Consider the following 27,191-nt stretch of genomic DNA (forward strand, 5'->3'; position numbering starts at 1 on the left):
CGCGCCTCCGCGCGGCGCGGGGGAGGCGGAGGAGCAGGCCAGGGGGCAGGCGCGTGCGGCGGCGCGTGCGCGCGGGCGGCGGAGCCGTCGGGATGTCGCGTTACGGCCGCTATGGAGGCGGTGAGAGCTCCCGGGGGCCGCGGGCGGCGGGCGGCTGCGCGGGCGGGAAGGCGAGACGTGTCTGAGAGAGAGGCGATTGCCGCGGGGAGCTTAACGACTGGCGGGCGCCGGTGGGGAGGGGAGGAAGGCGATGCGGCCGCCGCCGCCGTTGTCGCCGCCGCCATTTTGCGTCAGCGGCCGCGGGGGAGGACGCGCGGCGGGGCGCGCGGCGCTCGCGGTGAAGGCGGGAAGCGGCCGCGCGGACAAGATGGCGGCGGCCGGGGGAGGGCGGGGCGGGGGCTGAGCCCGAGCCCGCTCCCGGCCCCGCGCTGAGCCCCGGCCCGCTTGTCCCCTCAGAGACCAAGGTGTACGTGGGCAACCTGGGCACGGGCGCCGGCAAAGGCGAGCTGGAGAGAGCCTTCAGCTACTATGGACCGCTGAGAACCGTGTGGATCGCCAGGAACCCGCCGGGGTTCGCCTTCGTGGAGTTCGAAGACCCCCGGGATGCCGAAGATGCTGTCCGTGGACTTGACGGGAAGTAGGTGTCCATTCCGCGTGTTTGCCGAGGCTACTGAGAGAGAAGCGGGGTTTATCTCGCTGGTCCCTGTGTTTCTGTAGTTCTGTCATGGACTGAAAGGTTTGACCCAGACCCTTCGTGGACTCGTTGCAGGGTGATCTGCGGCTCCAGGGTCAGAGTGGAAGTATCCACAGGGATGCCGCGCCGCTCCCGCTACGATCGGCCCCCTGCCCGGCGCCCCTTCGACCCCAACGACAGATGCTACGAGTGTGGTGAGAAAGGCCACTATGCCTATGACTGTCACCGCTATAGCCGGCGAAGGAGGAGCAGGTACGTGCGGGCCCGGGGCGGCCGCGTTGCTTCGCCAGCTCGCTGTTGTGTAGTTCTTGTTAGCAAAGAACACAATGTTACACCAGTTTTCTTTAAACTTTAACGCTAGAATAAATGTTTAGGTGTATATTACAATTTGTTGCTATTTCTATCAAATGTTACTATTTTAATAATCAACCTGGTCAAAACCTTTCAGGTTTCTTCGTTTGAGTCAGTCGCCTTGATTCAGAATGTCACGAGCCTTAAGATTTCATGCTGAGGCGCCTTGCAAATCCGACACTTAAGATCCTCCTAGACCTTGAGGTGATCAGCATAAGAGGCCAGATCCCCTCGAGCCATCTACACGTAGCTTCACCTTATTCTTTAAGGGCAGAAAATTTGAGACGGTGACCGCCGTAACAGTAAATTTGGCTTTCAATTGGGGCCCCCCTCCGGTTTAGAAAGAGGAACACCAGATTGACCACATTCCCACCTAGAAAAATCTTCTTGCGTCAATCAAGCCTCACCCTGGCTCATTGGGCTGTCAGTTTGATCGTCGTTAGATTGAAGAGAACACCTACCTAGATGCAGCGCTCGCCTATAGATACTTCTAGATCGTCTAGATCTGCTAGACCTTGGGCCAAAGAGGGTCGACCTGCAAACTTGCAAGGTTTATTTTAAATACGCATTACAGTGTTTTCTATTCTAATGTAATTCTGCAATGTAATTCAGCTTTTAACATTTTTCTAGGTAGTAAAAATGCTCAAGACAAGTAGGCCCAGACATTTTTCCATCTGACAGATGCTAGTTCTTTAGTTGTCTGAAAAAAGTTTTGACTTCAGCAGGGCCTCACACGTGTGGGTTTCTGCAGCTGTCTGCTGATACCTGTTTTTTCTAACCTAAACCCAGGTCCCGCTCTAGATCCCGCTCGAGGTCCCGAGGGAGAAGGTATTCCCGGTCACGCAGCCGCAGCCGTGGTAGGAGGTGTGTTTGAGTTTGTCTTATTCTTGTTGCCTTCTTTTGCTTAGAAAAAGCCTCACTTGAACAACTCTTGGAATTGCTTTCTTTGCAGGTCCAGGTCAGCTTCCTATCGTAGGTCCAGGTCCGTGTCTCCTCGTAGGTCTAGGTCCGTGTCTCCCCGCCGGTCCCGGTCGGGTTCCTTGAAGAGATCAAGGTAATTAGTACTGATTTTTACTGTGTGATTTATTTTTGTTGGTGTTTTCTTGTTTTAATTAGATTCCAAAAGGTATTGTATAGCAGGTTGCAAAAGATGCTGTGACCTGTAGAAGTCAGCATGCTTTTAAAAGTTTCTGATAATCCTAGTTAACTTCGCTAGAGTGCTAATGAGTTTTGAGACCTTACCTTGAGACAGTGGCATCTACCACGATTGAATTTCTTTGGCTAAAATGTCTAATGGTCATGTAGGTCTATGATCATGTATGTCTTAGGTTCACAAGTAGACATTAATTTATATAGTGCTGTGATTGTCATCACTTCTTCTTGAGTTTATTTCTTTTTAATTTAGCTCCATTTTAAATTTCAGGTCTAGATCAAGATCCAGATCTAGATCCAGATCTGTTACATGGCCCCGAAGCAGGTATGTGACTATGGGTAGTTGGTAAAATTTACTTAGAAGTCTCATTAGGCTCTCTAACAACTGTTAAGGTTTTTTTCCAGGAAAAGATGTGTTTTCCCTTCACTGACCTAGGGGTCTGTGTTTTAAAAAGCAGTGCAGAAGATTGTTCTCCCTCTTTTTATTCTTTTGCACACCACTAGGTCACCATAGTCATCAGAAATACTGGTTTGATCAGGTTGCATTAACAGCTAACAAACGTAAAATTAATCTCAAAAGTTTCTTTTTCCTTGTGTAGCACACACAGGATTGGGATTCTTCCCATTATTTTTCTGAGAAGGCAGGATGCCCCTTTAGTAGTGTGTTAATTTTTTATTGTCTGCAGCCAGGCAAGTCTGGAAGGGCTTGCTGGTGTCCTGAGCGTTACAGCTGCAATTCCAGCTCTGTTGAATATCAGTGTCAGTCTGCAGGAGCTGATTTTGATTTGAGATAAACACCTGTCAGAATTATTTTGTACCAATAAATGTGTCACAAGAGTAACAGTCAGGTTCTAAAGGAACACAGGATGTTATTTGTTCCCTTAAACTTTGCTTGATAGTAAGAGCAGCCTGTGCTTCATGGAGCCTTCTCCTGGCAGCAGGGCTGTCCTCGACAAGAACAAGAGTAAATGGAAATTCTGCTCTGGATGTGGAGTTGCTTATGGCCCAGCCTATCCCTGTGCTTGCTGTCCTGGTTTTAATGGCTGCTCTTGGAAACGAGGAACAGTCAACCATAAAGAAACACAGGAAAATAGAGGATGGCTTCAGATCAAGGGAGCAGGTGGAAAAGCCCACAGCTGAAAGTGGCATTTTCTGAGGATGGACAGCAGGCAATGATGGGACTTTTAAGGGAAAGGAGAGATGAAGACCAGATCATCATGGCTTAGTTAAGAGCAGAAACTCGCACAAGTAGTCCAGAATCTGCTAAAGAGAGAAGAAGGTTGCCCAAGGCAGCAGAGCAGTGCCTTTCTCTGGCTGGGTACACCTGTGGCTAAACCATGTTGAATCTTAGTACTGTTCTTCCAACATGACTTAATCATGGCTCAGCACTGTTCACTGTCAGTGATGAGCCAGAAACAGCCACGGTCTGCAGACTTTCTAAGAGGAAAACATCTTGATTTTACCACCGTTATTTTCTCCTTCTGGTACCATGCTGGATTTCTGCAGGGTTAAGGATACTTGTAGTGACACTTCTGGACTGTTGTGTGACACTTGTAAGTAGGGATTAAGTGACTGAGGCATAGGGAGTTACAGATGTACAACCAGCCAGAAGTGGCAGAAGAATTGTGCTTATGTAATTGAAAGATTATTTCTTTACAGAAGAGCCCAGGGAATGCATTGCACACAGAGACAGGCTCTGGGTTCATGAGGGAGACTGACTGAATGAGTACATGACATTTGTGGTTTGACAGTGCCACAACACATATCTAGAAATTGTTGTGGAAAGCCTTGGATGTGGAATTAGAACACTTCTTGGGGGACCTCAAAATTTCAGTGAGGCTTTCTGGCAGTATTAGTGTTCCTGTGATGCAGCAGCCTCAAAGGTGTCCACATTTTCCATATTTTTTTTCATAAGTATTAAGTTCAAACATTAAAAAAATACTTGAAGTAAGTGGATATAGAAGATGAAATTCACAGAGAAGATACTTCTAGGAATGAGCTGTCTGCTGATGTTGCTCAAGTCTAATAAAACCTGCAAATTTAGGTTTTTATAAAAATGGCTTTTTATTAGCTCTGAAAATACTGGTCAGGATTTGGGCTGTTCCTGTGTTCCCCCATCTGCATCAGCAAACACTGGTCATCAGCTAGGGACCAAACCAAAGTACAGAGCAACATATGCAGCATCCATGTAAAAAGGCTTCTTTGGAAACTTAGCAGGATTCTGTGTACTCAGCATGACAGTGCTCATCCACTGGCTGTGAATCCTGCTGTCCCAAATGTGGGAACCTGCATGTTCTGTTTCCCTGCTGAGCTGTGTTTTTTCTTGCAGGTCTAGGTCTCATGGCAGATCAAAGTCTGGCTCGCCAGCTAAGAGGTGAGCACACACACAGAGCCTGCACTAGCATCTCAAATTTAGGTTTGCATTATTAACAGAGCCTGGTCCTTTAGAAAAATACCCCCCTAACATGGGTCCCAGCTAATCTCTGTGATACAACAGAAATTACAGCATTTCCTCTGCAGCTCTTTGGAATGTGTTCTTTACCTGTCTCTGGGTTTTTATTAACTCTTGGTAGTTTCCAACACAGTACTAATTTTTTGTGCCTTTGTGCTCAGTTCTGTTACATTTTCTATCCATCAGATAAAGACCTTGAGCTCTGTTAATGCTTTTCATAAAACAGCAGTCTGGTGATGTTGCTTTTCTCAAAGCCTCACCTTAGTACCACCCCTTGCTTAGAATGCATCTCCATGCTAAATAAATGGAGAATCCCTGTCAGAGTAAAAGTTGATCTGAAAGCTACCATTGGAAAGACCTGGCTAGACTCCTATAATTCACTTTCTGATAGGTTGGGGGGTTTTTTAACATAAAAGTTGATTTGACATTGAAGCTGCATTGGTGCTGTTGTGTTTTGGCAGCCGGTCCAAGTCCCGGTCAGCGTCTCCAAAGAGAAGGTATGTTGGTCTCCTACCAATAGCATAGACTCCATAGAGCATTTTAGTGTCTGCCCTCATCTCTGCTGAGGAGTTTGCTGCTTGTAGGAAAGTACTGGAAAGGTATTTTGCTGAGATCTCTTTCACAGCAATAATGTTGTGGTTATGGCTTTCTTTATGGTAATATGTACATGTGGTGATAAATGCTCAGGGTTATGTAGCAGTGTCTTGTTGCCTGCTCCCCTGTTCCTTTTGTTTCACTGACAGTTTTATTGCACAGGGACTGATGAGCTTAAAGCATAGAATAAATGTAGGAAATCAACTTTCAGTCTCATTAAAAGCTACATTGACATTGGGGAAGGTAGAGTGGAGTACCCTGGTACAGCAGTCAGGAATGGAAGATCAGGCCTGTTATGTTCACTGCTGTTAGATTATATTTTTCTTTCACATAAGTCAGTAAATAGTTTTCTCTCTCTGTTTATATGCACAGAGTAATGTGTAGAATATGTGGAATGATGTAATCAGCAGCAATTTTTTCCCTAATTAGAATTCTTTAATAGTTAATTTTTACAACTTAAGTGTCAAACAATCACAAGGGCATGAAAAAGTGCTCCTAAATGCTGAGTGATCACCGTGATAGGTTTTGACAAGCTGCTGTATCAGAACAGTGAAGAAGTATCTTGCCCCTTTGGAGATCACTATAAGTAATACCCTTTGGATGGCCTTACAGAGATCTCATTTTAAAAATAACAGTAAAAAAAAAAGTGTTATCTCCAGATCATCAGCCTGTTAATTTTTGTCAGTAGTGATTGGTTATTTTATATAAGAAGTGCTTCAAGGGAGCCAGAGTCTGGGTATACTCCTGTTGCTTTTTCCTGGATTTGTGATTCCCAAGCATTTCTACTAAAATGTTAATTGTGGATTGTTTTCCTTTCAGCCGTTCACCATCAGGAAGCCCTCAACGAAGTGCAAGTCCTGAAAGAATGGATTAAAGTTATGAAGTTAATCTTTTAGGAAGAAAGTTATTTTGATTACATTATTATAAGGGATTTTGTGGTGTCTTTGTAAATGTAAGAATGTAGATAGAAGAGTATATCAACTAAAATTTGGCATGATCTGGGTCTTCTGAGTTAGTCACACCAATAGACTAGCACAGGTCTCTTTTTATTGTATGAATTAACTTCCTGTGATATGAAAATGTGGGACTTTTTTATTGGCACATTGAAATAAAATGTGTATTTTTAACTAAAACTTCTCTGTAGTAACCCTGCTGCTTCTGTTAACGTTTGGGTAATTTTAGCTGTGTGCCATGTAACGTGGATGAAAAATGTCTAAAATGGGAACCACTTATCCCAGCTGGTGTCTTCTCAAGGTAGCCACTTTTCACACCTACTGTTGAATGGTCTTCAGTGAAAGGATCAGTTCCTGTTCTCCTTGAAATGGAATTTAAATACCATCTCTGTCTGCAGATGGATAAAAATTTGCATATGCCCTTTTCATTCCTTGATATTTAGTGGGCATTCATTTTTCTGCAAAGCTCATTCTCTGGTGTTAGACTGTTGATACCAGATGCCTCAAAAATCTAAGGATAAACCTTCCTCCAAAACATATCTTCTAAGCAAATGACATCTGCAGAAACCTTTAAAGATAATAGAAATTATTAATAACTTGACAATTGCTACTTTCACTTGTTGCAGATTTTAGTTCTTTGGGCTATTGATGTAAAGAAAACGCTTTAAAATACCTCAAGGCCTGTTTTCCTTTTTTGAGGGGAGATCTTTAAAATTAAAGATTATCAGCTGCCTTCAGGAGTTCTAACCTGCTTCACAGAATCTGGTATGGTTGTCCAGCAGCCCTTATCCTGGAGATGGCTTTGTTGAGTGATCCCAATTTCTTACAGCAAATACACCACCTGCAGGAGTCATTGTTTGTGTATAGGGGTGTCAAATTGTCCTCATTCTGTATGAAGGAATTGCATGATAAAGCACTTCAACACAGATCACAGCAAGGGACTGGCAACAATGTTGGACTGTGAACAAAAAGCTGGTAGGCAGAGGGGTGAAAAGCATCTTTTCTTCTTGCTGGGATTGGCTATCTAGCAGAAATAAAGGCCAGTTTCAGCAGCAAGTAAGCACAGAAATGGAAAGCCAGGCCTGTTAGGGCTTCCAATGAACTCTACCAGCAGTTTGCTTCCACTGTGTAAACCACAGCAAAACAGCTTAAATAAAGTTACAAGATGGTTTGGTTACACGTGGGGTAACACATGGTTTTCAAGAAACAGATTTCCTGTTAATGACTGCATGGAGCTTTTCTGGGGGATGAGTCAACAGTCCAGATCCTGAAGGTGCTGTTCTGCTGCAGCATCCTCTGGCCTTCATTCCTGGTCCTCACTGTGCCTGGATCCTCTCTGGCGCTGACCATGGCCATTGGTGTTCCAGGTGGATTGTGGCCATACTCACCAAATCCCACTGTGGCAGAGCTGACACAACTGTTACCCTGCAGTGATTTAGCTCAAATGCCTGAAGCCTGTGATACATGTTTGGACTATTTTACTGGTTGTGCATTGAGTACCTGGTGAGAGGCACATGTACGCCACTGCTCTGGAATTTCATTACCCTTTCTTTTCTGTACTCTCAAGGCAAACCTGCTCCACAATAAACCTGCAGACTGACACAACAGCGCTACTGGTACCTGTTTTTCAGTACCCAGAGACACTGGAACACTGAGCAGAAGAGCCTGGGGTCTCTCTGGGGGGGCTGGGGTTCCTCTAAAGCCACACGTGAGAACCTGAGCAGGGAGTGGGGCTGTGCTGGTGCGGGCAGCCACACTCTGAAGGACAGCCAGCACTGAGTAAGGTGCAGAGGGGGAGCTGTGACAAAGATGGTATCTGTGCTTCTGTGCAGCTGTGCTGTCCAAAACTGAGCTCTAGCCCGAGTTTGGAAGGATTTCACCACAAATTCCATGCAGTGTTTGTGAGCAGTTGGAAAAGATGCCCTGACACAGGGGTGCGTTGTGGGACAGGTGCTGCTGTGACCCTGTGCCTCTGGGCAGGGTGTGCACACCCCACACAGGCTGGCTGGGGGTGGGGACAAGGGAAGTGTATCCGAGGTCTCCAGTGCAGTGGGCAAACCCCACTCTCAGGGAAAATGGGGTTCCCCTGGTTTCCAACCTGCTGTTCCCTGTTGGTGGGCTTTGTTCTGCAAGGGATACCAGCCCTCACAGGCAATGTGACCTGTGCACGCAGGGCGGTAGTGGGGCCCTCTTTCGGTGTCAGGGTGGCAGAAGTGACTGTGACAGCCTGCCACATTTGCAAGCCCCATGGCCAGGCACTTCCCCCGGGGGCAAGGGCATTCCTGCATCTGCAGCTGAGGAGGCTTGGTGAAGTGCTGCAGGCCCTGGGTGCAGCAGCATGGCAGGAGAAGGTGGCACACAGTGCCTAATGCAAGGACTGTGCCTGTTTCCCTGGGGAGTGGGCTATCAGCTCCCTAACAAGATAGTCCTGTCATCCCCTGGCTTGTGCCAATTTTTCTGAACCCTCAGAAACATGGAGGTTTTCATCACATAGTTCCCTGATAAAAGATTTTGGAGATTTCATGTGGAAACACAGTGTTAGGATGATGGGTTTTCTCCTGCAGTTGTATATTCAGGACTAAATGGGTGTGGCCACTTCAGCAACCAAGACAGAGCGTAGGAGTTTAACCAGAGCATCCAGGCCAGCCAGCTGGGATAATCCACTGTCCTCCTCAAAGCTATCCTGCATGAGCACTGCACACCACTTGGAAAGAGCACTTTGATGGAAGGAGCAGATGTTGTAACAAACAACCATAACTGCATCAGCCTTCCCACATGCTCCACATGAATATTACTAGATATTCCCCTGCTGTGGTTGGAGCTGTGATGTCATGTCCCTAAAGGTGTTTTCAGTGCATTTTTATTGCAAAACAAAACCCAATGCCCAGGGTCAGAGGCTGGACAGAGTGTGAGACTTTTGCACAGACCAGACAGCAGCAGAGGTGGTGACCTGAGCTAAAGCCAGCAGAAACCACGTGTGAAAACCAAAGAGGAGGATAAAGACTCCCATATCAGATGCATTCACCCAGGTAGTTGGAAAGCTCTGTTTGGCACCTGGCAGGATTTCTGGCTCAGCTGCTGGAGGCACTTACCCCTCTTAGTGCTGGGAGTCAGCAGCCCTTCTCCTCAAGCAGTGTTGAACACGAGCCACGTGGTGTGGTTGTATTCCTCACCCGGATGGAGCAGGGCATTGGGGAAGTGAGGCTGGGGAGAAGCAGCAGCACATCAGTGACTGTGAACACATTCTGTGGGACCAGCAAGCATGGCTGCACTCCTCTGTTCTTCCCAAGGCATATTCCCACAGCTCCCCCAGCCATTTCCAGCAGCAGTGTGTAACCACCCACCATTGCCAGTGGGCTGAGTGGGTGAGTCCCACCGCTGGTTGAATCCAGGCTGTGAGGAATGATTCAGATATGAAGGATGTGGCAAGGCCCCAGTGGGGCCCTCTGCTCATGACCCCACACCTTTGAGAAGCTGGGCTGCACAGGGCAGGTCCCTGCTGCACTGATTGACCCCTGTTTAAAGCCGCTGTGACCTGTGCCTGCCTCACTTCTGGTGTCTGCAGTGCTCCCTTGACAAACAGACTCTTCCTACATTTAGGGCCCCAGAGACACGGAGGGTGGTGGGGCCATGTCCCCTGCCACAGGACCCAGGTAACCCATGGGAGGGGAATGGACAGCTCACCTTGTTCACAGCATCAGGCCAGTTCTGAGTTTCCAGGCAGAAAGCTGAGTGCTTGGGGTATGTGGCACCACCTTTGCCCTTCAGGGAACCATCCAGGAAGTTCCCAGTGTAAAACTGGATGCCAGGCTGGGTGGTGTGAACCTCCATGGTCCTGCCAGTGGGTGGGTGGAAAACCCTGCGGAGATGCCAGTGGAGGATGACACGGGAGTGGCTGAATGGGCACCCCCTGGTCCAGGGGTGGGGATGCTGCCAAGGTCCCAGCCTACCTGGCCACAAGGCGTCGATCCTGCCCCTGGTGCAGGCAGAAGTTGTGGTCAAAGCCACCCAGGTGAAACTTCTGCAAGTGCTTGCCCAGCTCCACAGGCTGCCGGAGATCAAATCCAGTGCCCTGCACTGCGGCCACCTCCCCTAAGCAAGGGGAACAGCAGGCTCAGCCACTCAGCCACGTGCCAGCAAAGCCTATTTGTCCCCCAGCATAGCTGGCAGCTCCTGGGGACACTGCTGCGCTTAGCAGGGACAAAGCACAGCCAAGGAGCAAGAAAACACATGAAAGTTTGTATATGTACAAACCCAGCATTTTCTCCCTTGTCCTTGTTAAGACTGCTGTGGGCATACAGTGTCCTGTGATAAAGCAGCACAAACAACCCCAGGACATACTACTAAGCACACTGCAAAACAGTCAGCCCAACCCAAAGGTGAGGGGTTTTGCATGGAGGGCAGAATAAACGCCTTGAAAAAAAAAAAGAAACTGTTCTAGTTCAGGCACTTACATAAAATACAGCAGGTATTGCACACAAGGGGTCTGTTTTTAATAATTGCACAAGTCTTATTTTCACCCCAAGACTAAGTCTACCCACACAAGAAGGAACTGCAAAAGGCAGGGGTAGCAAGCTAGCCACAACTAAGATGTGAAACAGCTCCATGGTGAAAGCAGCAGGGAGAAGTGGGGCACAGACTGGGTATGGCCTTAAGCTCTTGCCCTATTTGTCCACAAGCATGGCACACCAAGCTGAGCAGAAGCCACCTGGACCAAAGAATCCACTCCTCCAGGTGCCACAGGGATCTTGTCTCCTGGATGGACCCACAAAACAGCCTCACATCCCACGTGCCTCTGGCCCCATTTGCAGCTGCTCCTGCCTGCCCCCTTGAGTGGGTGTTGGACCTGGCTGCCAGCACCTGGCTCTGCCCACCCTGCTCATGTGCAGTGGGACTGTACCCAAACTGAGGGCCCAGCTGTGCCTGGGGTCCCTGGCTGCTGGTGTGTCCCCCTTGCCAGGCAGAGCTGCTCCCCACACCCACCAACATTGCTCAGAGAGATCACTTCTTCCACCTGGTGCCCCAAGTGCTGCACCACCTACCAGTAGGGATCTGGGTGTCATCCACAGGCAGGTAGGAATCTGCTTCAATGGAGATCTCGTGGTCATAGACATCCCGGGAGCCCTGCAGGAGGATGGGAAATGCTGGGATTCCTGTTCAAGCAGCCCTAAGCACAGTTGTGAAGTGAGAGTCCACAGTGGTGCCCCAGCTGATCTGGTAGTGCCTGGAGCACCTCCTGGCCCTCATTCCATCTTGATCTTGGGCACAGGACAAAGGCACTAGCCTGGGCAAAAACCTTCATGGGCCCTAGGAGCTGTAAATCCCACAGGGATGAGGCCATCAATCTGTACTTGTACCTCACTGAGGGCTACCACCCTGCAGACTGACTAGCCAGAACATGCTGGGTACTGAGCACACAACTGCAGGGAGAAGGGGAAGGAAGCAAGCAAGGGGAAATGCAACCCATCCTCCTGTCTCATCTGCATCGCTGCAGGGGTGTGCTCCTCCTCCTCTTCCACAGCCTCAGGAATGCTGGCAGGGAACCTGCTGGGCTGGAAGGGGAGCAGGCTCAAATCTGAGCCTTCAGGTCACTATCTAATCTGAGCAGCAATTTCATGCCCAAAGGTCTCCTGTTCCCCTGGAACATGCCTGGGTTGCACAGTCCAAGTGTTGGTATTACTGCACCCCTGGGAGCACCAGCACCAGAAACTGCACAGCCATTCTCAGGGCAGCAGCCTGGACATGGGTCCTGCTCAGAGGGGCTGAGTTGTCTCTCACAAACACTTTTAAGGGCTTTTATCTCACACCCAAGTGTGTGACTGCACTGTATTATCCTATGGCTCTGCCCAGCAACACTTCATTTCTCAGATCCTTTTTCTCCAAGCCCAGTTATAAACTGTGAGATTAAAACACAGCTGCAATTCACTGTCCATGTGGTTGACATGACCCTGTACAGGTGGGAGCCCTCTGCATCCTGCTGCTGCAACCTTGCTAGTCTGCAATCCTGGCTATCTCACACCCCCTCTCTGTGATGTTTCTTCTGCCCATTTTGACCTGGGTATTTTGGTGCTGCCACTCCAGGCCCTGATTTCAACCCGCATCACCCTCTCTTGTTCTGAAATGCCAACAGAACACAAGTAAGAAATGCCAGGCCACCACTGGGGCATGCCAGCTCTGCACCTCCTCAGTCTTCCCAAGGGACAAGGAGAGAGCAAAATTCCCCAGTTACACACAAAAGGAGAACCAACATGCTCAGCTGGATGTCTGTTCAAGAAGCCCTGAGACAATGTGTCCTCAGCTGAGATCCACGTGATTCGGTCCTGTTCTTGCATGCAGCCCATGATGCACAGAGACAACCTTCATTGTTGTGTCCCCAAAACCATGATGTGTCCCCAGACCAGCATGCTGGTACCAATGACCATCCCACAGGTCCCCAGGCTGTCTTCCCCTGCACAGTGTGTCTCCACAGGACCCATCTCCCCACACTTACCTGCCCTGCCAGGTTGAAGTAGGAGTGGTTTGTCAGGCTGATGGGGGTTGTCTTGCTGGTCTGGGCCTGGTAGTTGATGGCCAGCTCCCTGCCATTAAGGGTGTAGGTGACCCAGACTTTGAGGTCACCAGGGTAGCCTTCCTCGCCGTCGGGGCTGAGCCGGAAGAAGCGGACGCCATTTGGGAGCACCTCGGCGCTCCAGAGAACCTGCACGGAGCATGGCCTTGGTAGGACAGGAATGGGAGCACAGTGCCCTTCCCTCCTGCCCCAGGCTGGGCTAGAAACAGGGACAAAAGGCACACAAGGGATGCTACACTGAAACAAAGGCTTTTTCAATCACCTTTCCCAAGAAAACACAAGCACTTGGTAGCCAGGACCACCAGCAGGGAACAAGCTTTCCACTGAGCAGCCAAACAAAGGAGGCAATTTGGCAGTCTGAGGGGGTCTGTTCCAGCCTGTGTTATGCCATGCCCGGGAGTCCACATGTTTGATTTTTGCCCTGCAGCTGGACTTATCCCCCTTTCCATAGATTTTCTCATGTGCAACACCACTTCAACAAGCTGCCACCCAGCACTGGCACTAGGACAGTGTAAGAACACACTGGGGGCTCCTGCCCAGGGGCTGGGGTTGGGTTCAACAGTACCAGATATGCTGTCAGACACATCCAGAGAGCTGGGACCTCTCTGGTTCTTGTCCCTGCCAGCACCCAGCACCAGTGCTCAGCTTGGAGCCAAACATGCTGGCAAGGGAAGCAAGCCAGCCCACTGTACACAGCTGCCCAGACAGCCTGTTTAGCTCTGGCCTGGGCCTCATGCTGGGAGGATGGATGTGCAACAAGAGGCTCTCTGAAGCCTCACATTTCCCTGAGGAATAGCTACTGTCTAATCAAAGGGGACAGATTTAGGAATTTGGGCCAGCTCAATGCTGTTGAGTTGATCCCTCTTGTGTCCCACACAGAGATCACCAACATGGGGCATGGTCAAAAGACAGCATTTTCACCAAACACAGAACCTGAAGGTGACAAATACACCTGGCTGCAGAGTAGGCCCTCCTCCACAGCGTGCAGTTTGACTGCAGCTCCCATGGCTACAGAAAGGATGCTGCGGGTTTTAAGTACGAGTTTCTATTTAAGTCCTTTGAAAAAAAAGCTATTAAAGCCCAGGAAATGTACAGGTATCACTATTTTTTCTCAAAGATAAGAGAGTTATTTTCAAAAATCCCCCAGCAGTGTGGTCACACACTGCAGCCCTGTAAGTGCAGCTGCAAGATGCTCTCATCAGACCACACGCTGACCGCAGCACTGATGTCTGCAAAATCAGGAAAAGCTCAGAGGATGACCAAGATAATCACAGCCAAATACCAGTATGTGGTCTTTGTTGGGGTTGATCAGTTAGGGCTCACTGTCTCTGAACAGTGACTGTCTCCTGGCTGGAGGGGGTCTTGGGCAGGCGTCCAAGCATGCCCTGTGGGCCAGAGGACACAAAGCTCCAGCTGGGAGATGTCACTACCCTGTCCCCAGCAAGCTGGTGAGACTTCAGCAAGCAAGCAAGGTGAAGAAGCAGAAGAAGAGACCACATCCCCTGCCTGCAGAAGACAGCCTGGAAGCCCTGGGTGCGAGGAAATGCATGCTTTCAGCTGCAGATCACAGGTGGCAGGGCGCAGAAAGAAACTTTAAACCACCCAAACTGTCTTCTGCCAAGCTATCCCCAGTACTCCCTTTTTCCTAAGGCTGCTGAGGAGCATTTCATCCCAACCTGATGCCAGTTCACACTGTGATTTTTTTTTCAGGGACCCTGGCTTTTTTCTCATCAGCCTGGATTCCTTTCACAAAAAAAAAAAACAAAAACAAAACATTAACCCCATGAAAGCAGTTGCACCAGCACATTCATGTGCTCTTTGGGGGAAATGGTGGATGATCTACTTGCTGGTTACAAATGCATTTGATCCAACAAAACCCAAGGCTTCAGGAAAGCAGCGACTTCTGAGCCTGCTCTGCAATGGAGCAAGGTTATCAGCAAGGCTTTCAAGAGAAGAGATCCTCCACTACTCTTATCATCTGTACACAAATACCTGACTTGAGCAGCAGCTCTTGGGAGGACAGAGAAAAAGCTGAGTGCCCTGGGGCCCAGGAAAGGTTGTTTCATCTCAGGAGGTCATAGGGGAGGGCTGGGAAGGAGAGACAGTGATCCTGGATCCTGGGGCATTTTGCAGGCCTGAGCTAATCCCCCTCTGCTGTGAGTCAGAGTGACAGCCTGGGGGACCTGTTGCAGGATGAAAGCAGCACCAAAGGGGGCAGTGCAGTGACTGAACCTGCAGCACCACCCTGCTCTCACCTTACTTGGGAGTGTAGTCACAGGCAAGTAACAACGATAAGTTTCTACAGACTCATGTCCTTCTGACTCTTGGAGGAGCTATGGGCAGGTAACAGCCGAGAAACTGCAGGTGGAAATGCATCTGCATGGACAGACCCTGTTCCCCTGGAAACTTTCTTTGGGCACTTGCACAACTCCATGATGTACTCCAGGTGGTGCGGCTGGTGCCTGGGGAGCCTCCATTGCTCCTGAGGGTAGGTTCTCACTGCTATGTCCCAACCTAGGCTGTGCAGAAGCAGCACTTGCTCAGAACAACCCTGTCAGAACTCAGGGGCTCATGAAGCTCAGGGCTGCAGTCACACAGAGGAAGAACAGCAACCCTCTGCTCAGCATCCAAGGATGACATAAGTGAGTCCTGCAAACTCAGGCAAAGACAAGCCAACCCAGCAGCTCTCAGGATCTGTCTCACTTCCCCCTGTTTCTGCACTCACAGCACTTTCTGAGCTGATTAACTCAATAACCACCAGAAAATGCTACAGGGTTCAGGGGTGCAGACATCACACATCTTGCCACAGCCCCACAGGTTGTATGCTGACAGAACACTGGGATTTTCACCTTGTCAAACCCCTTGGCTCCTCCGTGCAGGCTGTTGGGCCCGTTGTTGGTGAACAGCTGATACTGCTTCCCGTCCACACTGAACTTCCCATTTGCAATCCTGTTGGCAACACGGCCCACGACAGTACCGAAGTACGGGTGCTTCGCCGTGTAACCTGGCCAGAGAAACAGCACACGGTTAAACAGAACCACTGGAACAGAATGGGCAGTCTCCAGTGCCAAATAGGTGACTGCAGTCCCAGCGTTTCACAGGACACACAGCTCATTAGTCGTGAGCATCTTTGATTAACGCAGCCTGATGGGATCTTGTATTCTTTGCAGATTTGAAGAAAAGACCTCTGTCACTGCCTGTTAAGGAATGACCCAGAGCTGCCCCAACAGAGTGGCACACTGCCACCAGTGTCCCTGTTCCACATCCACCAGAGAGCCCAGGAGAGGCAGCAGAAACTGTATCTCTTCAGCCCATGATTGGAGGCGCAGGGCGCCTTACAAGCAGGTCAGGCAGTGTGGCAATAAACCAGTAAGTGCTAGTTAAACTGCCTGATTGTGGGTTTTTAATTTTTTTTTTCAAAGACACGTATGAAGACCCACCTTCTAAAGTGTCAAATCCTAGGACAATATCTGAAAACTGCCCATCCTTGTCTTTTGTCTCCAGCCTGGTGATAATGCACCCAAAAGACAGGATCTCCACTCTCACGCTGTCCGACTGTAGGACGAACTTCTCCACCTCTCCGCCTCCCTCCTCCGGGGGCATCCGCCCGAACGCCTCTTTCCGCACCGTCGTCATCGCTCCCTAAAAGCCGGCCACCGGCACCTCCGGCGGGAGCCGCAACCCTGCTCGGGAAGGACGCTCAGGACGAAGAAGCAATGGCGGCGGGAGAGGAGCACTCCCAGCTCCAAAGGGCAGCCAGAACAATCCTTGTTCGCTTCCCGTGCGGGGCGGAGCCGCGCCGTGTCCGGCGGAGCGGAGCGGAGCGCGGAACGGTTGTGGCCGCTCAACGTCGGTCACAGCGGGGCAGCGGCCAGCGGGATGGGGCCGGGGACAGCGGAAAGGATGCAGGGGGCAGAGAGAAGGATGCTGGAGGCAGCGGGAAGGATGCCGGGAGCAGCGGGAAGGATACCGGGGACAGCGGGAAGGATGCCAAGGGGCAGAGGGAAGGATGCCGAAGGGCAGAGGGAAGGATGCCGAGGAGCAGAGGGAAGGATACCGGGGACAGCGGGAAGGATGCCGAGGGGCAGAGGGAAGGATGCCGAGGGGCAGAGGGAAGGATGCCGGGGGCAGAGGGAAGGATGCTGGGGGCAGAGGGAAGGTTGCAGGGGGCAGAGAGAAGGATGCTGGGGGCAGCGGGAAGGATACCGGGGACAGCGGGAAGGATGCCGAGGGGCAGAGGGAAGGATGCCGAGGGGCAGAGGGAAGGATGCCGAGGGCCAGAGGGAAGGATGCCGAGGGGCAGAGGGAAGGATGCCGAGGGAGGGAGCGAGGCTGCGGGCGCTGCCAGGCCGGGCAGCCCAGCCGCCACCTCGCAAATTCGGGGGCCGGAGCATCTCTGCCCGCAGCTTTTCTCTCCCACTTGCATCACACCGGCACGGCTCTCGTGGCCCGTGCAAAGCGTGGCACAACAAAATGCTGTTTCCTCCCCTTGTGCCCTCCCTTAGCCCCTCCACAAGAGGCACAAGGCAGCGCCTGCTGATGCTGCTGGAAATCAGGCTCAGGGCATTTGCTGGCCAGGTTGCTGTTATTATCAAAGCTGTGGCTCTGACCCAGACTCCATTAAAAACCATCATCTTCTGAAATACCAACTTCTGCCTGTCTTTGCAGGTATTTTCAGTCTGTGGGGAAAACCCAAGCAACATTTAAGTGATGTATGTGCACATTTTTGACCTCTCTAGTGGTCAAGGCACAAGAACACCTCACTACAATTTGGTATGGTTGTGTTTCTATGAGAGCCCATTTTCAAAATTTGTTCAAAGAACCCATAACTCCCACCAAAAAAACTCCATTGGTCAACCAGACTTTGCTAAATATTAATTTCCAACACAGCCATCGTCTTTTGACAAGACCATCTACAAATTCCAAGCAAACACAGCAACCGAACCTCCCACGCGGGGCTGGGCAAAGATGGTTTGGAAATCTGCATTTCTTTGTTAGCAAAGGCAGCTCCTGTGTTTCCTTCTGCACCTTCACAACCCGTGCTCTCTATCCACAAACAACATTTGAAGCAAACCTACCTTTTTTCTGCTCATCAACAGCACCTCCCATATGAGACAGGATAGGGAGCAGCCCAAATTTTTAAGTGAGGAATGCTATGGATGTATGGATGGATGAGAGGTCAGTCTCATTTATAACTGATTCATGGAGTGTTTTCGTGTGCAGAGTATTCCCAGAAGTTCACTCCTTAGCACTTCAGCTCCCTCAGCACCTCTCTCTTAATGTACTTCTCCAGACACAGGAAGGATTTCTGCTCTGCAAAGACAATATTTCATTAAGCTGTGAGGGTTTTAACACAAGAGGTGGTGCCATTTTGATTTACTTCTCTGATTCACACCAGAAAAGGTCCAGATCCACCTCTTTGTCTGATGTAACAGTCATGAACACTGATTTTTTTACCTCCCTTCACACATGCAAGACCACTCGAGCCCCAGTGACCATCTAAGGCTATGTGCTTGCAAAAGAAATACCACAGACCAATCTGTTCATGAACCAGCCGCACAATTTTCAGACTGGCAGATAAACTTGAAAAGAAACCAGCTTGCACGAGCCTGAATCCTGCAGGGAACAGTAAGGAGCAATGTCAGCTTCAGGATCTGAGCAAGGTATTCCAAGAATCCTGCTTCATGACTTTGAGGATTTCTCCTGGCTGACCTTCACATTCATCCTGCCCCTCTGCCCCTGGTGACTGGGGGAGGTGAGCAAGGGGGAGGGCAGGATACAAGCAAGTCGTGTTCAACATCTCACCACACTGGATTTTCTTTTTAGTCATACCTACTTTTAAAAAAGTGGGGTTTTGGGGCCTTGTTCACTGTGACACTGAGTTTTGCTTAGACTGATGGTCAAATGCAAGCTCCTTTCATTTTCTCCTCTTTCTTTCCAGAAGAAAACTGCAGTACTGGGGCTGAACACACCTGGCATTGGCAGCAGGGCACTTCCACAGCCAGGGAGTGCTCAGGAGAGCTCGCTATTCATCTCTCAGACTTTGGTTTCACTTCTCTGCCTTGCAGCTCTGCACAAACAGCTGGGAAGTGCATCAGCTCTCCAGTCCTTATCTGCCCTGTCTCACACTTGGAAATGCAGCAGTCTTCCCAAGCCAAAATGCAAAATGCTGGTGAGGAACAAGGATTTATCTGCTCTATCACAGCAGGTATAGAAAAAGAGTGACATGAAGGCAGGTTATGTGCCCGGTCCCACTGCTCCCAGCTCGTCTACACCAGGCAAGACATTTCTGTTTTTACAAAAGGCAAGCTGGGAAGTCAGCCTGTGAGTGATCCTGTCTTTCCCCCACCACAAAGCTGGTAAAAAGGCACACTGTGAAAAGGAAATTTGTTATTGTTGTTGCTTGTTTTGAGGGTTTTTGTTTGGGTTTTTGGGGTTTTTTTGTTTGGTTGGGTTTTTTTGTTCGTTTTTTTAAAAGGAGCCATTTAACATACAGTCAACTCCTATGACAAAATAGTTATGAGAAAAATTACAGAGGAGAATTTATTTACCTGGGATCAGAAGCCTGGAAATTCCAGGTGCCTGCAGGGCAGCTACCATTTTGCACAACAAAAGTGAAGCATTGGATATTATACATACTTATGCTATTTTTGTAGGACTAGTTTATTTTTTCAATATATTTTTCAAAATACTTTGCTTTTTTCCCCCATGATTTTCTTTAATCCAAAATAAAGTAACTTTGCTTAAAGGGCTACAGTCAACCGAAACTCTGTCTCTATGAGATCTCTTTTTATTTGGTCATCAGGCACTTCTGTAATAAATTACATCACTACATTTCCTTCCTTCATTTTGCCTTTATGTTAAATCCAGCTGTGATTTTCAGTTTATTCTGGACACAGAGCGAGACTTGAGGACTCAACTGACTAAGAAAATAATTTTAAAGGGCATTTCAGGTTTCTGATGTGTTATGCTCACTTATAGGATCCAACTCTGTTCTGAATTACCCAGACCCATAACCTCCATTTTCATCATAGCTGCCTTCTGCAATGGAACAGGAGAGGGATGTTAATGCCACTCACTATCTTTGAGACAGGTGACAGGGTGTGTGTCCTGTGAGGAAACTTTGACGATTCTCCTGGACCAGGTTTTTTGGACCAGATCTCTTGTTTTGGGGAACCCACGGTGTTTGTCTCGGCACCACAAAGGGGTGCAGCATTGCAGGCAGAGGCCAGGAGCTCTTCAGCTGTTATCACACCAGTGGCATTTTGATTTGAATGTGACAGGGACACTCCAAACACTGTAATACTTAAGCAATGCCAATGGTTACAGCTTGCTGTTGCTCAAGAAACTTCCTTGTTCAGTAAGAGCAGCAGTGCCCAGCACTGCAGCTGGAGATGTGATCCGTGGGGGCTGGTTGCTGCACAGACACAGAGAGGAACACAGACATTGCTTCTCACACCCTCCAGCATTACAAGGCTGTAATTAAATCCCTTTTTCCAACACTCTCTGCACAAGCTCGAGGGGATGAGCTGGCACGTGAAGCCTGCAGGGAATTGGAATCAGCAATCAGCAGGCAGAACAAAAGCAGAGACGTTCCCCCACCATTTTATTGTCTGTTTGTTGAATGTTTCTTCAGCTCTGCTGGGAACTTCCCGGCACACAGGCTTAAAATGGAGCCTCTGCTTTTTTTTTTGCTTCATCTCTTCAGGGGCAAATATACTGAGCCATTGATTAGGTTATTTTGGGATTGTGGCACGGCACAATTGCTTGCTGTCGTTCTGGCAGTCATTTCTCAGAAGCCTGTTACACACACTTTACAGAGCTCTGGAAAACACAGAGCTACTCGAGAACATTTGACACAGCATGTTTCTGACGTGCCTTTGTGTGCAAGTTGTTTGTGTCTCGGCAGCAGCCAAAGAGCCATTCGGATCTGTTGGTTGCTATAGTAATTACTTTTCTTGGGAACTAAAATAATAGCTTAGAGCTCCTGCAGCTCGCTGCCGTGGAGGCTGCCTTGAACCAGAGACACTTCCATTTCGTTTTGGAGGGGGCTGGGGACTCTCAAGTATGCTGAGAAACAGACTTTCCTCACTATGCCTGTGCAGCAAATTTTGATTTTAACCTTTGCAGAGGATGTGCCACAGGCCTGAAGGCTCAAAAATAAAAGTAGCTCATGAAACAATAGGACAGCTTTGCAGCTGCGGTTTCTGATGGGGCAAAGATTTGGATTTGCTTTCAATTTATTGTTACTGAAAGCTGATAGGAGAGGGACTGAGGCTCATGCTGATTTTCAGTGCTAAGGACCCTACAAAACACTGTGTGAGGGGCTCAGAGGAGTTTCAAAAATGTTTAAGCAAGCCAAGAAGGAATGTGACAAGGAGAGCAGCTCTGCATCATTCAACGTTTTTCTCTCTGGTGAGGCAACTCCTGTATGGACCTGAATCTCTGGAGAGGGCAAGGGGGTCTCACAGTGGACAAAACAGCCTTTCAGGGCAACCAGCAGCTGGCAGATGCCACCTCCCCCCTTCCATCTGCAGGCACAGAGCATTTCTGAGTGACATTTCAAACTGCAGCTCTGGATGTCTGCTTGAAAGGACACTGTGCAGAAGCATTTCCCAGCAGTAGGACAAGCCCCATGCTGGTGGCTCTGGAAAGGTCTTTCAGTGTCTTTGGGCTCCTGGACTGACAAATCAGGGATTTCTGTGCAGCTGGCAGCCAGGTGGGCTGGCACAGCATGGCCCTTCTGGATCTGCCAAGGAAGCAGAAGAGAGGCAGGGCAAGTGGCACAAGAAGTGGTAAGCCTGATTGCCCTCCTGCATCATGGAGCAGCTGCAGGCTGACTGCAGCTCAGACTCTTGACTCACAGGGGCTGACCTATATAAGCACCCAGCACCAGCAACAAGTGCCAGCTTGCTTTTGCAGTCAGAGGCCAGCAAAAGGTGGAGAGGGTATAAAAAGGGGTCAGAGAAGGGAGCAGGAGGAGCTAGGATGGAAGCAGAAAGAAAACAAATAGGGAAAGCATTTTACCTCCCAGTGCTGTCCTAGAAAATTTGCTCTCAGATGTGCACATGGCTGCATTGGCAACTGGCAGGGAGATGCCAAAGGGAGATTAAAGCATCATCTGCTAAAGGCTGTGAAGGCAAAACAGTTCCTGTTTGAGCAACAGCTACACAGAGATGCAGGGAGGGGGGTGTTTGGGGAAACCACAGGGCAAAACTGGGCCTTCATGTGTGAGGGGGATGTGCTTGGCTTGCAGGCTGCAGGTGATAAGAACTTGCTTCCCACGTGTAGATGTGCAGATCTGCCCCCCACCCCCTCCCCAATTTAGGCACAGCACACACCCAGGTTTGTGCCTGCACAGCTCTGCAGCTGAAGCACAGAGCTGTTCCAAAAGAGCTCAAGCAGCAGGGAGCTACACGAGCATCCTCACCCTCCCCAGGTAATGCTGGATAAAGGACCCTTTGCCATGCCCACCTGTTTCTTCTGTTTGAGGCTTGAGTTTAATAATACTGCTGCAACTAAAGCTGGGTTTCCTATGGCCTTTTCATAAATCTCTTGGGCTGTTTTCTGCTTTTGTATCAGAAATTTTAGCTTCATCTTTAGTCCTGGTGGATTGTGGCATACAAGAACTTAAATTTTTCCTGAAGCACAGCAGTAGAAAAAATATTTAAGATGCAAAATCTGAAACGCAAAGGGGGAAAAGAGAGTATTTATCTGGCAAAATGCTTTAGGAAACAAAAAAGTAACTCAAAAGCACGTGAAGATAAAATTTCACAATCAGTCCAGTGTATTACTTGATTCTGTAGATTACTGTTTGTCTTTGAAACATACCACCTGTATTCGCGGCAGCCAACACCTGCACTTTTAGCAAAGTAACAAAATTCATTTCTTTACCCACAATGGGTCAGGTGTGGGAGAATCTTGGCTTTCCTTAAACAGGAAATATTCATCTGTTGTGGGGACTTCAAATCATAATTGAAAACATGATCCAGCTATGAGATACAGACTCAAGTTTTACCACAAAGTGAACAAAATAATTCAGAATTATTTAGCCACAAAAATATGACTTCTGATTCTTAAGCTGTGGCTTAGAGGAGGAACAGGACAGGGCTGATTCATGACTTTTGATTTCTACTGGCCTACAGAATGATTAATGAGAGTATTTCTGGACCATTACATTTTTCTTTAATTTGGGAGTAAATTTTGTTATTAATTATATGATATTTGGCATTTGCAATGAGCTGCTAGTGACTTAAAACATGTACTTCAGGAAGCTTTGTTATATTAAGAGCAAAGCTGTAGCTACATTAAAAATTCACAAAGGCTGCAAAAACTTTTCACTACTGGAGAAACTGTTTGTGCTAGACAAGTATTATTGCTGGCATAGTAAGGATTTCTTCTCAGCAGCAGCTCTTCTTCAGCAAAGACACCAAAAGATTAAAAAAATAACAAAATTTTGCTCTCTCATATATCATTAAAATGACTTATCTTTGGCAGGTAGCCTGTCTAAATGCATCGCAACAGCTGGACAATGCCTGAATACTCCTGGAGTGTGAAAAGCTCAAGTGTCACCCAAGTAAGTGTGTCAATGGCACCTTAGGGACATGCTTCATCAAATGCAACTTCCTAGCCAAGTCACTGGAGCTCTGAAGGGGCAGCAAAGATGCTCCACAGCCCTTATTTATATAAACAGCACTTCCTCAGGCAGGGAGGTTGTGCCAGCTGAATGAGTAGTCCTGCACAGCTCAGGTGGTGAATTTCGTTGCAATTGCACAAGAGAAAGCTGAGTGCACAGAGATACCTGCCATGAACTCATTGAGCCTGATGCTCCACCACCACCAGAGCACTGTCAGCTGTGGCTGCCAGCAGCAGCCACGTCATTGTCACAGGTTTAGATGCTGTCAATTAGGGCAAAGCACAAGTGGGAATTTATTTTATTTTATTTTATTTTATTTTATTTTATTTTATTTTATTTTATTTTATTTTATTTTATTTTATTTTATTTTATTTTATTTTATCCTCCTTGTGAAGCAATACTTGATGAACTCACCCCTTTTGTTACAGTCAAAATCCCTGTGCTTAGTGTCAGGCTCAGGCAGTCCAGGAACATGGCAAAAGTAATGCCATAGGGAAATCACAAGGGATTTACATCAAGGCTATTGCAGCTACCTGGGTGGAATGGTACAAAATGTTTTGTTTGGCTTTAGTCAGCAGAACCTTCTTTGGTATAGGCAAAAATAGGCAGAGACAACATTTTAGTGCTAATCAATAGAACCAATCCTCATGTAGCACATCAAGGACATCAGTAAGCAGAGCTGCTTTGGTCTTACAAAGGATTCATGCTGTGTAATGTGCATTAGATCATTCTGGGAGCCCAGGCAAAGGCAAGTTTGTGCTCTGGGGTGGTGCATCTCCAGCCAGCACAAAAGTGGGGAAACCCTTGTATTGTACCCAGCCTCACCCTGTAGACATCCTTGTGTACCAGTCAGATCAAAATCCATCACCAGGTTGTGTTCCTACCACAGCAAACAAAGTAGTCCACTGCTGCTGCTTCATCCTGAATGGAAAGAGACAAAGGAAATCAAGACTAGAAATATGAAAAACTCATAGGAAAGCATCTGGGTCCCAGAAATTCTCTTGCTTTGACACTGAGCTTTATGCTTGTTAACTTTTCACCATCAAAGACCAAAATTAAAAGACAAAGACATCAATTAATTTACTATTTTAGTCTATCATATCCTTTCTGGTAGCTCTTCACAGATGCTTACCAAATGGTGATTCTGAGAAGAAGCAACCCCTGCTTCACTAATTGAGCACTGATAATTTTTAGGAACTGTAGCCTAATGCAGATACAGATTTGTTACCCCTTCCTCCTCTGGGGATGCCACACTAAGGAACAAAAAAATGTTTCCAAAATCTCTTTAAAATGGAGCAGCTGTTTTAAGATAGGGAGGACAGTCTGGGTGTCTGGATACAAGTGTCCCCACAGATGACAGTTCAGGGTGTAAGCAAAGGTCAGAGCTGGCTAAGGGCATGGTTTGTGTCCATGGGACAAAAAGGATTTTGGCTTCCTCAGCAAGACAAGGTGCCCCAGGGTTATTTTGTGTGAGCAGTCCTGAGACCATTACACTGACAGGTACCCCTGCAGGCCATGTGGGTCAGTCCTCTTTTCTCTCCATCACCCCAATGTCCTGCTCACTCTGTGTCCACATTTCCTGAGCCAGCAAGCTGTTTGGGCTCCTTTCCAAGCACTTGACCTTGCAGAGGGCACAGGCAACGTGTGCAGCACATCCATGTCACTGGAGGTGTCCAACTCTTTCAAAGATGCTGACAATTCAGCAACCTACCTGCCAGCAAAAGGAAGGCATTTCAGAACTGCAGTAATTCTGTTCTACAGCTCCAAAGAAGCAAAGCCATCCCTGGATGGAGAAGTGAAAGTGCTATTGCAGTGTCTTGAGCAACAAAGGGTGTCTAGTGTTTATGCAGAGAGAAGTGGCACAAACCAGAGAGAGGAAGTACTGACTAGACTGAGTAGGCTGCACTGCCCATCCAAGCAGGAATGCCATAACCAAAGAAACCATAAAGATAAAAACCAGCCACCCCCCACCGAGGGGCCCCATACCTGGGTAAAGCTGTGACAGAGGGACTTTTATCTCTGCTGTGGCTGCACTAGGGCAAACAAGTGTAGGCTCTTATCTGCTGCTGTATCTCTGCTGCATTCACATCTGAAAAATCCCACAGGATAACCCGCCAGGTTGCCCTTTTATCCTTTTAAGAGAGGTTAATCACACACCCTGTATGTAACAAAGAAAAAGAACAGAGCATGCAAAGTAAAAAAATATACATAATGGAAAATGCCAAGATGAAAGTTGCAAAAGCAGACTGATTTTGTCCCCTCGTACCTCACTTGGTGTGACAAGGACTTTTATTTTACAGCCATTGGTTCATTTTCTGGTGGGGCCTCAGCCTCCCTCGGTGTGCTGAGCAGGCTGGGCCCAGGTAGCAACGAGGAGCTCAGGCTCTGCCTTCCTCCCACTCAGCCAGCGGCTCCTCAGCTCTTCCCTCCTCGGGTAGAGCTGCCTTGTTTCCTTCTGAGTACTTGTCATTGCCTCGGGGAAAGTGCAACGCTGGCATGTGAGGCGAGCAGCTGCCGTGCTGTGCTGCAGGGGCAGGGCAGCGATGTGCACACAGCTTTTGGCCAGATCTGTCCCAGCCATGTACTTATTTAGGGACCATTTAGAATGCTTACGGCCTCATTTCACAGATAATGCAATTTTATTTGGCACTCGGTTCTGGTTTTGGGAATTTATGGATCGTGTACTTGGACTGATTGCAGTTGGGTTTCCCCTGGCAGGGGAGCATTTAAAAATCATGTTTTTCAGTTGCAATCATTGGAATTTTTTTTCCCCAGAAGTACTCACTAGACTAAATTTACTTAGAGAATTAAACTCAGAGTTATTTGGAGTCTGATGCCAAGTGGCAAGGAGCAGTAAGTGCTGTCCAGCCTAGAGGAGAGCATGGACAAACTGAAAAGAAAATAAAATAAAAAAATTGAAACTGAGAAAAAATTTCTAGTTCAGTGTGAAAAATGTGTATTTTATGATTGGTTTTTCGCAAATATTAAAATGAATATTATATGTGTTGTGTTAGAAAGTTATGCTGTATTAATTCTCTTAAGTAGTGTGGTAAATATAGTTTTAGGTTATAAAAAATGTTAAAATAGAAACTATGCTATGTAGGATACTTTTTTTAAAGAAAGGACTTGCAGCAAAATAGCAGCCACAGGACACCTAAATCTTTCAGAAAAAGAGAATTTATTGCCCTCTTATCAGAAGAAATGAACTTCTTCCCACCTCGAAGGCGCTGTCAGGATTCAGAGGAAGAAGCTGACAGTGACCAGACAGAATCCTGTGTTTGAATGGAATTTATGTATCATGTATGAACTGTATGAATATGCAACAGGTTGTTGTTTTTCAGGGTTAATCCTCTGTTAACGTGGGTCCTTTTTTGGGCTGCCCAGAAAAAGGTACCAGTCTGTAACTCTTTGTATTTATTGTCTCATATTGTCCTAATTCAAATTGTCCAAATTATTGTTACTCTAATTCTATTACTGTTTTCACAACCATTTCATTACTATTAAACTTTTAAAATTTTAAAAACAAATTATTGGCATTTTTCACATTGTTTGTCCAGGCATGCTGGTGTTTTCACCATCCCTCTGCAAATGAGGCAGTGTTACCTTCCAATAGGTAGGATGATCAGTGCAGTGCTTTTTTAAACTGCTGAGACTAAATTCCAAAGAAGGAACAAAAACTCTGCATGTGTAATGCTTCAGCATTGAAAGACACATTCCCTGCCACAGTGAATTAATAATGTAATTTAAATTACAGGCACAAAAGGAAGAGGAGATAAAAATGTCCTAGTAAC

At 47.9% G+C, this 27,191-nt stretch overlaps 2 protein-coding genes across 3 annotated transcripts; one reads left to right on the forward strand and one right to left on the reverse strand.

Annotated features, from left to right (window-relative positions):
• Nucleotides 1-82: 82 nt before the first annotated feature.
• On the forward strand, nucleotides 83-7,681 carry SRSF7 (serine and arginine rich splicing factor 7). Its single transcript, XM_058801674.1, has 9 exons — nucleotides 83-120; nucleotides 457-637; nucleotides 770-946; nucleotides 1,835-1,909; nucleotides 1,998-2,099; nucleotides 2,469-2,522; nucleotides 4,527-4,571; nucleotides 5,111-5,146; nucleotides 6,063-7,681. Exons 1-9 carry the CDS (start codon nucleotides 93-95, stop codon nucleotides 6,115-6,117), a joined length of 753 nt encoding a protein of 250 aa, XP_058657657.1. The 5' UTR covers nucleotides 83-92; the 3' UTR covers nucleotides 6,118-7,681.
• On the reverse strand, nucleotides 1,602-16,401 carry GALM (galactose mutarotase). 2 transcript variants are annotated; one of them, XM_058801673.1, is made up of 8 exons: nucleotides 16,205-16,401; nucleotides 15,614-15,768; nucleotides 12,687-12,893; nucleotides 11,239-11,320; nucleotides 10,147-10,288; nucleotides 9,881-10,055; nucleotides 9,289-9,400; nucleotides 1,602-2,084 (listed from the first exon to the last, which is right to left on the reverse strand). In XM_058801673.1, exons 1-7 carry the CDS (start codon nucleotides 16,398-16,400, stop codon nucleotides 9,323-9,325), a joined length of 1,035 nt encoding a protein of 344 aa, XP_058657656.1. In that variant the 5' UTR covers nucleotide 16,401; the 3' UTR covers nucleotides 1,602-2,084; nucleotides 9,289-9,322. The 2 variants fall into 2 exon arrangements, with proteins under 2 accessions (XP_058657656.1, XP_058657655.1); XM_058801672.1 differs by lacking the exon at nucleotides 1,602-2,084 and adding an exon at nucleotides 5,663-6,100.
• Between the last annotated feature and the right edge of the window lie 10,790 nt (nucleotides 16,402-27,191).

This window comes from Ammospiza caudacuta, chromosome 3 (assembly GCF_027887145.1).
Source record: "Ammospiza caudacuta isolate bAmmCau1 chromosome 3, bAmmCau1.pri, whole genome shotgun sequence".
Taxonomy (NCBI): Eukaryota; Metazoa; Chordata; class Aves; order Passeriformes; family Passerellidae; genus Ammospiza; species Ammospiza caudacuta.